The sequence below is a fragment of the Aquarana catesbeiana genome, linkage group LG08 (genome assembly GCF_042186555.1).
Source record: "Aquarana catesbeiana isolate 2022-GZ linkage group LG08, ASM4218655v1, whole genome shotgun sequence".
NCBI classification, from domain to species: domain Eukaryota; kingdom Metazoa; phylum Chordata; class Amphibia; order Anura; family Ranidae; genus Aquarana; species Aquarana catesbeiana.
In genome coordinates, this window is record NC_133331.1 from 26,337,758 (window position 1) to 26,350,298 (window position 12,541).

The 12,541-nt window shown below is 45.4% G+C and overlaps 1 protein-coding gene across 4 annotated transcripts in view; it reads left to right on the forward strand.

Moving 5' to 3' along the window:
- Positions 1-12,541, forward strand: part of LOC141105644 (alpha-2-macroglobulin-like) — a 317,621-nt gene that overhangs the window by 70,786 nt on the left and 234,294 nt on the right. For all 4 annotated transcript variants that reach the window (XM_073595620.1, XM_073595618.1, XM_073595617.1 and 1 more), the window contains exon 9: positions 11,398-11,512. In XM_073595620.1, the coding sequence (XP_073451721.1) occupies positions 11,398-11,512 (115 nt within the window). The remainder of the gene's footprint in view (positions 1-11,397; positions 11,513-12,541) is intronic.

The following is a 12,541-nucleotide window of genomic DNA, read 5'->3' on the forward strand; positions in this document are numbered from 1 at the left end:
AAGAAAAACTGAAATATCACATGATCCTAAGTATTAAGACCCTTTGCTCAGTATTTAGTAGAAGCACCCTTTTGACCTAATACAGCCATGAGTCTTTTTGGGAAAGATGCAACAAGTTTTTCAAACCTGGATTTGGGGATCCTCTGCCATTCCTCCTTGCAGATCCTCTCCAGTTCTCTCAGGTTGGATGGTAAACATTGGTGGACAGCCATTTTAGGTCTCTCCAGAGATGCTCAATTGGGTTTAAGTCAGGGCTCTGGCTGGGCCTTTCAAGAACAGTCACGGAGTTGTGAATCTACTCCTTCGTTATTTTAGCTGTGTGCTTAGGGTCATTGTCTTGTTGGAAGGTAAACCTTAAAGGTTTTCATCCAGGATATCCCTGTACTTGGCCACATTCATCTTTCCCTCAATTGCAACCAGTTGTCCTGTCCCTGCAGCTGAAATACACCCCCACAGCATGATGCTGCCACCACCATGCTTCACTCTTGGGATTGTATTGGACAGGTGATGAGCAGTGCCTGGTTTTCTCCACACATACCGCTTAGAATTAAGGCCAAAAAGTTCTATCTTGGTCTCATCAGACCAAAGAAACTTATTTCTCACCATCTTGGAGTCCTTAAGGTGTTTTTTAGCAAACTCTATGTGGGCTTTCATGTGTCTTGCACAGATGAGAAGCTTCCGTCGGGCTACTCTGCCATTAAGCCCCGACTGGTGGAGGGCTGCAGTGATGGTTGACTTTCTACAACTTTCTCCCATCTCCCGACTGCATCTCTGGAGCTCAGCCACAGTGATCTTTGGATTCTTCTTTACCTCTCTCACCAAGGCTCTTCTCCCCCGATAGCTCAGTTTGGCCGGACGGCCAGCTCTAGGAAGGGTTCTGGTCGCCCCAAACGTTTTCTATTTAAGGATTATGGAGGCCACTGTGCTCTTAGGAACCTTAAGTGCAGCATACATTTTTTGTAACCTTGGCCAGATCTGTGCCTTGCCGCAATTCTGTCTCTGAGCTCTTTAGGAAGTTCCTTTGACCTCATGATTCTCATTTGCTCTGACATGCACTGTGAGCTGTAAGGTCTTATATAGACAGATGTGTGGCTTTCCTAATCAAGTCCAATCAGTATAATCAAACACAGCTGGACTCAAATGAAGGTGTACTGTAGAACCATCTAGAGAATGATCAGAAGAAATGGACAGCACCTGAGTTAAATATATAAGTGTCACAGCAAAGGATCTGAATACTTAGGACCGTGTGATATTTCAGTTTTTCTTTTTTAATAAATCTGCAAAAATGTCAACAATTATGTGTTTTTCTGTCAATATGGGGTGCTGTGTGTACATTAATGAGGACAAAAATGAACTTAAATGATTTTAGCAAATGGCTGCAATATAAAAAAGAGTGAAAAATGTAAGGGGGTCTGAATACTTTCTGTCCCCACTGTAATTGTACCAGGGCAGCAAACTTAACATTTCTCTGCCCAAAAGTTGCATACAATAATTAGACTGGTACAGCATGGAGCTAAACTGGAGCTCGTGAAATTGGGCATGTGTACATTACTGTTTGGTGCAGTAAAACCTTTTACAACTCACCTCGATAAAACTTTTGGTTGGCTGTCAAAACATCCTTTACCACCTGTATGAGTCTTTAGACAGCTAGAAATGCTTCTACTGATTAGGGAAGAGCTTTGTGTTCGGTCGCTCGCCAAATTACGAACGATATGGGCCATTCGCGCCAAATTAGAGTGACGCATCACGTCACATAATTCACTGTGGCATCACAGTGCATTGCTGGCTGATGATTGGCCAAGCATGCACTATGACCCGCATGCTTGGCCAATCACAGCGCTGTCTGAACAGAGAGCCGTAATTGGCCAAAGCCAAGGAGGCTTTGACCAATTATGGCTCAGGGGATTTAGTACACGCCCCACACTATATAAGGCTGCCTGCACGGCGGCCCTGTGTAGTGTGTTCTGGCGTTCAGATAGAGAGATAGAGAAAGAGAGACAGACAGTGTCATTTGATTTAAGTTAGATAGAGTTGGCAGGTCGAGCCAGTTAGCTGCAGTTACAGTTTATTGTGTATATATATATGCATCCCAGGTGTTGTGTATATATATATATATATATATATATATATATATATATATATATATATATATATATATATATATATATACAGTATATATACACACTGTATTCAGTTTAGCTAGATCCTGTTCTTCTCTTCCTAATATACTGACAGGCAGGCAGGTGTTTTTAGAGTATTTCCAGCTACTGTACTGTGTATCCTGCACAGTCTCACCTACAGTATAGCAACCTGCAGCCAGGTGCTTGTGTAGGCTCATTGAAGTATTTCCAGGTACTGAACTGTGTACCCTGCACAGTCTCACCTACAGTATAGCAACCTGCAGCCAGGTGCTTGTGTAAGCTCATTGATTTATTTCCAGCTACTGTACCGTGTACCCAGCACAGTCTCACCTACAGTATAGCTACCTGCAGCCAGGTGCTTGTGTAGGCTCATTGAAGTATTTCCAGTTACTGTACTGTGTACCCCGCACAGTCTCACCTACAGTATAGCAACTTGCAGCCAGGTGCTTGTGTAGGCTCATTGAAGTATTTCCAGCTACAGTACTGTGTACCCTGCACAGTCTCACCTACAGTATAGCTACCTGCAGCCAGGTGCTTGTGTAGGCTCATTGAAGTATTTCCAGCTACTGTACTGTGTACCCTGCACAGTCTCACCTACAGTATAGCTAACTGCAGCCAGGTGCTTGTGTAGGCTCATTGAAGTATTTCCAGCTACTGTACTGTGTACCCTGCACAGTCTCACCTACAGTAAAGCTACCTGCAGCCAGGTGCTAGTTTAGGCTCATTGAAGTCTTTCCAGTTACTGTACTGTGTACCCTGCTCAGTCTCACCTACAGTAAAGCTACCTGCAGCCAGGTGCTTGTGTAGGCTCATTGAAGTATTTCCAGTTACTGTACTGTTTACCCCACACAGTCTTACCTACAGTAATGCTACCTGCAGCCAGGTGCTTGTGTAGGCTCTTGACGTATTTCCAGTTACTGTACTGTGTACCCTGCACAGTTACACCTACAGTATAGCTACCTGAAGACAAGTGCAGGTGTTATCATATTAATAATACTACAGGCAGGCAGTTGATCCTGCTAGCTGTAGTATAATCGGTGTATATATATATATATATATATATATATATATATATAGATCCCAGTTTTGTGGAGGTCACTGCAGGCCAATAGTATGTCTGGAAGGCCAACAAGGAGAGGCAGACAGTCACAAGCCAATAAAAGAGGGCAAGCAGGCTCAGTGTCTAGAGGCAACAGTGCTGGTCGTGGAAACAGTACATCCTCATCAGCACGTGGCCATGGGACACGCTTGGCCTTTTTTTCGGCAGCTGGCCATGTTGAGCCTCAACATGCGGAAGACTTGGTCGAGTGGATGACCAAGCAGTCCTCATCCTCCTCATCCTCTCTCACTCAGGCTCAGGGTACTTTGTCTGGCAAAGCAGCTGCCATGCGGCCTCTTCCCTTGGCTCAGTGGCATCAGTGACTCCTTCCCTAGCCCCACCATGTCCTCCTGAGGAGTCCCTCAAACTGTTTGAATATAGTGGTGGGTACATGCTCCAGGAGGATGCCCAGCGTTTTGAAGGCTCTGATGATGATACTGAGCTAGATGAAGGCAGTAATGTGAGCATGGACAGAGGGGGTGTCCAAGAAGGACAGCAATCTGGCAGTCATGTTCCCCCTGCTGCAGCATACTGCCAGGTTTGCTCCAGTGATGAGGAGGGAGGTGATGATGAAGTCACTGACTTAATGTGGGTGCCTGATAGGAGAGAGGAGGAGGAGGAGGAGAAGGACGAGGCACATCACCAACGAGGCAGGATGCCCTCCAGGGGCCAGCCTAATGGCAGCACACTGATTGCATCACACCGCAGAGCTCTGCATGTGCAGGGCGCTGCTGTCTCTGCTCGTTATTCCAAAAGTTCTTTGGTGTGGGCCTTTTTTAAAATTAGTGCATCAGATCGCACCACTGCTATTTGCAACATATGTCTCAAGCGTATCTCGCATGGCCAAAACATCTCCCCCTTGGGCACCACATGCTTGACCAGACGTATGTTGACCTGCCATGCAGTTCGTTGGCAAGCGTACCTAAAACACCCACAACAAAGAACAAAAAGGACCTCTCCTTGCTCCTCATCAGCTGGGATCTCCAACCCCACTATACCTTCAGTCCTCTCTGAGACCTGCACTGAGAGGAAAGAAGGTGTAGAATTAGGTGTGTCACAGCCAAGTACTTGTGGGCAATCTGCTATTGGTACACCGATGTCAGATTGTACCAGGCAAATTTCCCTGCCCCAGCTGCTGCACCGCAGAAAGAAGTTCGCTCCCAGCCATCCACATGACCAGCGCTTGAATGCTAGCTTGTCAAAAATGCTAGCACTTCAACTGCTACCTTTTCAGTTGGTAGATTCTGCTCCCTTCCGTGAGTTTGTGGAATGTGCAGTTCCTCAGTGGCAGGTTCCCAAACGCCACTTTTTCTCACGGAAGGCGATTCTGGCTCTCTACTGACATGGGGAAGGCAATGTCTTGGCCTCGCTGGACAGGGCGGTCAGCGGTAAGGTGCCTATTACCACTGACTCATGGTCCAGCAGGCATGGACAGGGACGTTACCTAAGTTTCACGGCGCATTGGGTGACTTTGCTGGCAGCTCGGAAGGATGCAGGACAAGGTGCAGTAGTGTTGGAGGTTGTTCCGCCACCACGCCTCCAAAATGTCACTACTGGTGATTCTGACAACCTCTCTCCTCCACCCCCTCCAACTTCTTCCTCCATGGCCTCTTCCTGTGCTTTGTCCCCAGAACCAGTGGTGCTCCGTAGGCGTTCAAGGGGCTATGCAAGTACACAGGCCAAAAGATGCCATGCGGTGCTTGAGCTGGTGTGCTTGGGGGACAAGAGCCACACTGGGGCAGAGGTTCTGTCAGCTCTGCATGGGCAGGTTCAGAGGTGGTTGATGCCACGCCAACTTAAGGCAGGAATGGTGGTTTGCGACAATGGCACCAACCTCCTCTCCGCCCTCTGACAGGGACAACTGACCCATGTGCCCTGTTTGGCTCACGTCCTTAACTTGGTGGTGCAGCGGTTCTTGTGCAGGTACCCAGGCTTACAGGATGTCCTGAGGCACGCCAGGAAAGTCTGTGTGCATTTCCGCCAGTCATATAATGCCAGTGCTTGGCTGGCAGACCTCCAAAAGGAATTTAACCTGCCCAAGAACCGCCTAATCTGTGACATGCCCCCCAGGTGGAACTCGAGGTAGAACAGAGGCAGGAAGAGGAGGACTTCCTTAGCTCTCAAGGCCCCCTTTATCTAGACAGTGTTCCTGCATGCCCGCCGATCACACAGGAAGAGGAGGAGGAGGAGGAGGGATCATTTACAGTCCCAAGAAACCCATGGACTTGTACGTGGCTGGGATCATGTCGTCCTTAGTGACCCAGAGGACTCCGGACCGAATGCCTCAGCAAACCTACGTGGCATGGCCTCCCTGATCCTGCAAAGCCTGCGGAAGGATCCTCGTATTCGTGCTATCAAGGAGAGGGATCAATACTGGCTGGCAACCCTCCTTGATCCACGTTACAAGGGTAAGGTTGCGGACCTTATCTTGCCATCGTAGAGGGAGCAGAGGATGAAACATCTTCGGGAGGTCTTGCAGAAAGGTCTGTGCAATGCATCCCAGACACTGGGAGGTTACAAACTCCTGTTCCTGGACAACGTGTTGCTGAGGCTTCGGTCAGTCAAAGAAGGAGCGGTGGAGAAGGTGGCCGTCTGACCAATGCATTCAGACAATTTTTTAGTCCGCAGCCCCAAGGTATGATCGGTTCCAGCAACCATCGCCAGTGTCTGTTTTACATGGTGCAGGAATACCTAGGGGCAAGATCTGACTTGGACACCTTTCCCACGGAAAATCCTCTGGGTTACTGGGTCTTGAGGATGGATCATTGGGCAGAGCTTGCACAGTATGCAATTGAGCTACTGGCCTGTCCTGCATTCAGCGTTCTTTCGGAACGCACATTCAGTGCTGCTGGAGGCTTTGTAACCGATCACAGGGTGCATCTGTCCACCGACTCAGTTGATCAACTGACCTTCATAAAAATGAATCAGTTTTGGATCACCACCAGCTACCAAGCACCTGATGCTGATGTAACCGAATTATTTTTTTTGAAATTTTAGATCCCTTCAAAGACTGCCTATGCTGATGCTGAGTGACTATCCTGTTATGCTGAGTAATTATCCTCTTCCTCCACAATGATCATGCTGATAGCTTGTAAGAACATTTTTGGTTCTGGGCGTCGCCACCAGTGCCTAAGGCCCAATTTTTCAGCCCCTGTTTAACAGGGGCGTGTTATTACAATTTTTGATGCAATATTTTGCAAGGAGGAGTCGTTGCTGCACTCAACTAGAGTATTTGTGAGGGGTTGCAGTGTTGTGGCACCAGCACCAGTGCCTAAGGCCCAATTTTTCAGCCCCTGTTTAACAGGGGCGTGTAATTACAATTTTTGATGCAATTCTTTGCAGCAGGGCTAGTTCCTGCACTCCAACTAAAATATCTGTGAGGGGTTGCAGTTTTGTGGCACCAGCACCAGTGCCTAAGGCCCAATTTTTCAGCCCCTGTTTAACAGGGGCGTGTAATTACAATTTTTGATGCAATTCTTTGCAGCAGGGCTAGTTCCTGCACTCCAGCTAGAGTATCTGTGAGGGGTTGCAGTGTTGTGGCACCAGTACCAGTGCCTAAGGCCCATTTTATCTGCCCCTGTTTAACAGGGGCATGTAATTACAATTTTTGATGCAATTCTTTGCAGCAGGGCTAGTTCCTGCACTCCAACTAAAATATCTGTGAGGGGTTGCAGTTTTGTGGCACCAGCACCAGTGCCTAAGGCCCAATTTTTCAGCCCCTGTTCAACAGGAACATGTAATTAGAATTCCTTATCTAATATTTCACAGCAGGGTTTCTGCGCCCACCAAGAGTAATTGTGAGGACTTACAGTGTTGTGGCACCAGCACCACCACCAACATCACCAAAGGCCCAATTTTCTGCCCCTGTTCAACATGGGGCATGTAATTACAATTCTTGATCTAATATTTCACAGCAGGGCCCTGTGAGGGCTTACAGTGTTGTAGCAACACCAACACCTAAGGCCCAAATTTCTGCTGAGTATTCAGGGCAGGCCCGCTACTTTCAAACATCCAACTTACAAACGACTCCTACTTGCAAACGGAAGGAGACAACAGGAAGTGAGATGAAATCTACCCCTAGGAAGGAAAATTCTCTCCTGTAAGAGTTAAAGCGGAGTTCCACCCAAATTTTGAACAATATCTGTATGTATTCTCTTCCTTGCCTAGATGCTGACATGCCGTTTAAAAAAATTTAAATCGCCGTAATTACCTTTTATTTTTCTATTCTTCTTTGCACTTCCTGGTTCTCCTCCCGTGGGAGTAGGCGTGTTTCTAGCCTCTCCCAGACTCCTGGGAGCTAGTCTCAGGCTTCCCAGGATTCCACTGAGCATGTGCGGGAACGAGCGGTGAATGCTGGGAGCACAGCATTCACCACATCCAGGACATAATTGCTTGTGGGCTTCAAATGCCCACAATGAAGATGGAAACCGCCTGCAGTGAATAATATAAGTTATTCTTTCCGACTAAATCTGACACAGGCGGACATATTACACACAATATGTGAGTATGTAATGCTGAGAAGAAAAGTTTGTGAATGAACTCAAAAAAAAAAAAAACGATAGATAGGTGGACCCCCGCTTTAATATGGGAAAAACGTTTCTCCTTTCCACTGATGCTTTATCACCAATCCTTGTTTCACTAAAAACCCCAAATTTTCAAAAAAACATTTGTCATTGGGACAAAAAGTGAGGAGAAATCTTCTGAAGAGGAGCACAGACAGGAAAACAAATGTCACAGGGATAACCCTCCCCTATGTTTTCCAAAAAGCTTAAAATAGATTTTTTTGCTGGAGCTAAACACGTTAAAAAATGTACCAATTCAAAATTACAAACAGATTCTAATTAACAACAAATCTACAGTCCCTGTCTTGTTTGCACCGCCTGTATACTGCTATTCAGAGTATATAGGGCCTGGTGGCCCCACACCTTTCCTTTTTTTAATTTGGGTGCGGGGTTCCCCTTAATATCCATACAAGACCCAAAGGGCCTGGTAATGGACTGGGGGGTACCCATGCGGTTTGTCTCACTGATTTTCATCCCTATTGCCAGGACCCGACATTACATTAAAGCCACAAGCAGTTTTAAATGACTTTTATTCCTTTAAAAATGTCATTTTGTGCAGGGACTGTTCTAAGCACGGGAAACACGCGCCACTTTACTGGCATACTATAGACATCCCCCAGGTACGATATTTAAAGGAATATTTCACTTTTTTTTTTACTTTAGGCATCATTAAAATCACTGCTCCTGAAAAAACGGCCGTTTTTAAAACTTTTTTGCATTGATATATGTCCTCTGGGGCAGGACCCGGGTCCCCAAATCCTTTTTAGGGCAATACTATGCAAATTAGCATTTAAAATTAGCACTTTTGATTTTGAACGTTCGAGTCCCATAGATATCAATGGGGTTCTAACGTTCGTGCGAATTTTCGGTCAGTTCGCAGGTTCTGATGGGAACTGAACCGGGGGGTGTTCGGCTCATCCCTACTACTGATATTAAAGCTGAAGTTTAATCTGTTTTCTTTAGTTCCCCCTTTGCCACCTGATCACCATGCTTTTTGATTTCTTAAAGCGGAGGTTTTTTTGGATCCTAGCATTATTGCTAATGAAATTCAAAAAACAGTATACAATTATCATGATCGATTGTTCAATAATATACATTTCTTACTGTAATTATTTATTCCTCTATTTGTGGCCGTTTCCATTATGAATGTGGGCATGTGAAGCCCAATCGAGATCGCTTCCTGGAATAACTTTTAAGAGGTGCATGCTGGATAACCAGCATGCACTTCTCGATCTCGCGCATGCGCGATGTGTCATCCTTTCCCAGGAGCATAGGCAAGGGAGGAAGTCACGAGGAGCTCTGCAGACCCGGACGTGGCAGATTACGAGGACTACATATCAATAGGGCCTTTCTGGTAAGTATAATTTTTTTTTTTTTTTTTCTAGGTTAAAAGGAGTCTTTTAATGCAAATTTTTTTTTTAGGGTGGAACTCCGCTTTAAGTAATATCTTTCCATTTCAATTACATACCTTATTTTAGACTAAGTGATGTAATCCCGGGTCTCTGTGCTTCTCTATGAAATATGGGCAGGATATGGCTGGTGGGAGGACCAGTGGGGTGCAATACATAAAAGCAACACATTACTCTGCTGGTTCTTTGGAGGAGTACTGCATATAGCAGAATGTCTTGATGAATGGGGGTGGACCAGGGATAGGCTGAGGGGGTAAACCTGAAGTTCAGCTTTAACAGAGGAGGCTATACTAATTTGGAGCCAACAGATAGTTTTAGGCACAGTGGCATCAGTTTTAGTAAATTTCCCCCATTCTAACAGTCAAATAAAGATTCCAATAACTGTTCCGTTGCAAATGCCGCTTAATGCATTAACATACAGTACCTCATTAGATTCAGCATACCAGGACAGTATGTTTACCTGCTTATTTGGCGCCATCTGCGGGCAGCTTAACTCTTCCTTAAGACACAAAAGTTAAATCCAATTAAAGAGGATGTTTTTTTCAGTCTTTTGAAGTGTAAAAAGACAATGACTTTTCTAAACTTTGCCTCTGCAAAGAAATAACACTGACTGAGGGAACATGTAAGAAACAGGGAGGGTCAAGGTAGGACTAAAATAACTAGCACTAAACAGAGACACGTATTAAATCACATAAATAAACAAGTTTTGGTGGGTCTAAACCACCACAAAACAAAAATACAAAATAATAGTAATATGAAGCAGCTGAATACAACATAGAAAAATGGCTATGGATAACAGCACTTGACCTAGGCAACACAGTCACAGTTAGGCAGGGCACACAACTCCGTTCCCCTGTTTTAACCCCCACAATGGTCCTGGAAGCAAAGCACAGTCCTCTGGCTCAATGAACTCTGGTTGCTAGGAGCAACGGCTGTGCAGGTTGCTGTATGTGATATCCCGGACGAGCCCCCAAATGTAGCACGCCCCCTAAGAAGCTGCAATTAAACTGGGATCCCCACGCTGCACAGCCAAACACACTGAATTTCCACAGGCACTCCAGAGACAGAGAACAGTTTGTGCCTTTGTTTTTTTGCTATTTTTTGAGGGTTATAAAGTGGATAGGGATGGGAAGTCATGGGATGCCCTCTTGACTTTATCAAACTTCAACAACAAACTTCAGGGACACTCTACCTATGCAAAGTCTCTATATACAGTTCCACTTCTTCCTCCACCACTCACTTGCTTGCAGAACCCAGCTGGATCACTGTGTGAAGATCTGACAGGCGCTCAGTCAGATTAGAAGCAATGGCCCATTACAAGCAGGTACTCAAGGCCCCTTGGTTGTGTAGCAAAAATTACAGTGTCCAGCTTGTATTACTCTTTTCCCATGGCTACTGATCCTAGTACCATCTCTTCAGGCACTGCCAACCGACTTGTCTACAGTTGCCCTTTTCACTAGCACTCTAAGCTAACTTCTCCAGGTTGACACTCACCAGCCCACCTGTCTGACTCTCAGGATATCTCCCAGTAGTGCTGACCTGCTCCTGCTGTCCTCTCTCCCTGCTTCCATGCCTCCAGGAAGAGCTTCCTCTGTGTGTTATTGCAGGACCTGAACCCCGGTCCAAGGGCACCCTTGAGGGCCACCAACAGCCTCCTCAGCACTCCATCTCCATCTTCCACCCAACTGACCCTGCTGGCATGACCCATGCCTATTTATAAGGGGGTGTGCCCCCTGCCAACCCTTTTACTGGGGATTGCCTGAGGCCCTCATAAATATTCCAGGCAACTCCTCCTCACCTCCGCCCACTACCTATAGAAGTTTATACAACCTTCTAGAAACAGGGGGAGGCACCAAAGGAGCTGTCAGGAGGAGTCATACAGCCCTGACTCACTAAGCCCTGACCCAGATTCACAGCCCAGGCTTGGCCCTGAGCCAAACTAAATTGTATTACACATAAAAGACATAACTACTAAGTAGCACACACTAGAGGGTGCTACATATAAATAAAAGAAAAGATCCATCAGGAATAGTTAGATTCTCTGATATAAACTTGAGGACAATGTCCTCAAGAAGTAGACATTAAAATGTTTAAAAGGTTTGATCCCTAAATTTAAATGTGTTTCCAGCTGTAAAGTAATCTGCCTGATTACTAATTCTGTGTGTGTTTCTCTTTCTCTCTCTTAGCTGGATAGATCAGGATGTCATATCATAGAAGTTAATTCTGAAGTTCTTAAGCTGAAAAGCAATGGCATGGAATCTGTACTGAAAGGAGAAGCCTCCATCACTGAGACTGGGACAGGTAACTTCTTTCTCTTCTGTCACACTTAGAAATGGAATTTGTTATGGAAAAACAGTAGGATGCTAAAACAGAGCTAATACTACATTTTACTTTTCAGAAGAAAAAAGTAGCTCTTTTTTTCTTTTTAAATAAGCTAGTAATGCGTCTTAAAGTCATAGTTTAGCTGCCTGTCCACTTTGACTAAAGTTGAAACATTCTCTTGCTATAAGTCATACTCGTACTTCCTGAAGTCTGGTGGAAGAACTCCCATAGATTGTCTCTCCCTATCCTGCCTTGTTGCTAGGATGTTGCTAAGACATGCCTAGCTGTTACTGTTCACCTGCACCGTCACAGGAGCAAGCTCTTTCTCTCATTTAAACCCCCTCACATGCATTTTCTCTCCTGGGGCACAGTAGCTATGAGCTCGGTGTTTGGGAGCTCACTCCTGTTATAGTGGATATGAAAAGTAACAGCTGAGCATGTCTTAGCAATGTCCTAGCAGAAGGCAGATGCAATCCCTGAGTGTTGGCTCCATTAGTTACTGTATGTAAATGTACTAGACCTATAACAAGAGCATTATACAACTTTGGTCAAAGCAGCATAGTTTGTGTTTATCTACAGACACCCCTTACCTGTAAAGCTCTACCCCCCTCGGGAGCCACTGTATTTCTGGTCTCCCTGTTCCTGCACATTCAGGCAACATGCATTTCCAACTTGCATCCAGACACAAGTAGTCTGTCCATGGGCTTGTTTTTGTTGTTTTATTTGGGAAACAACTTGAATAGGGTATAGGGATTATGGGATGCCCAACTTGACTTGAAGAAAACATCAAATGAGGGCATTTTCCTTTTCTATGTACAAAAATAAAGATCCTGGACTTGGTACTCCCTCCGGAATAAATGCAATCTCTATGGATCAGTAACAAGGATCTTTATAAACCAGGAGCTCTCAGTCCCATTTATTGAAATAGCACAAAGTTACAAACTGTATGCAGGAGTATTGTGTCTCCTTTATAGAACTTACACAGTTCTTAAACTTGCAGATACCACC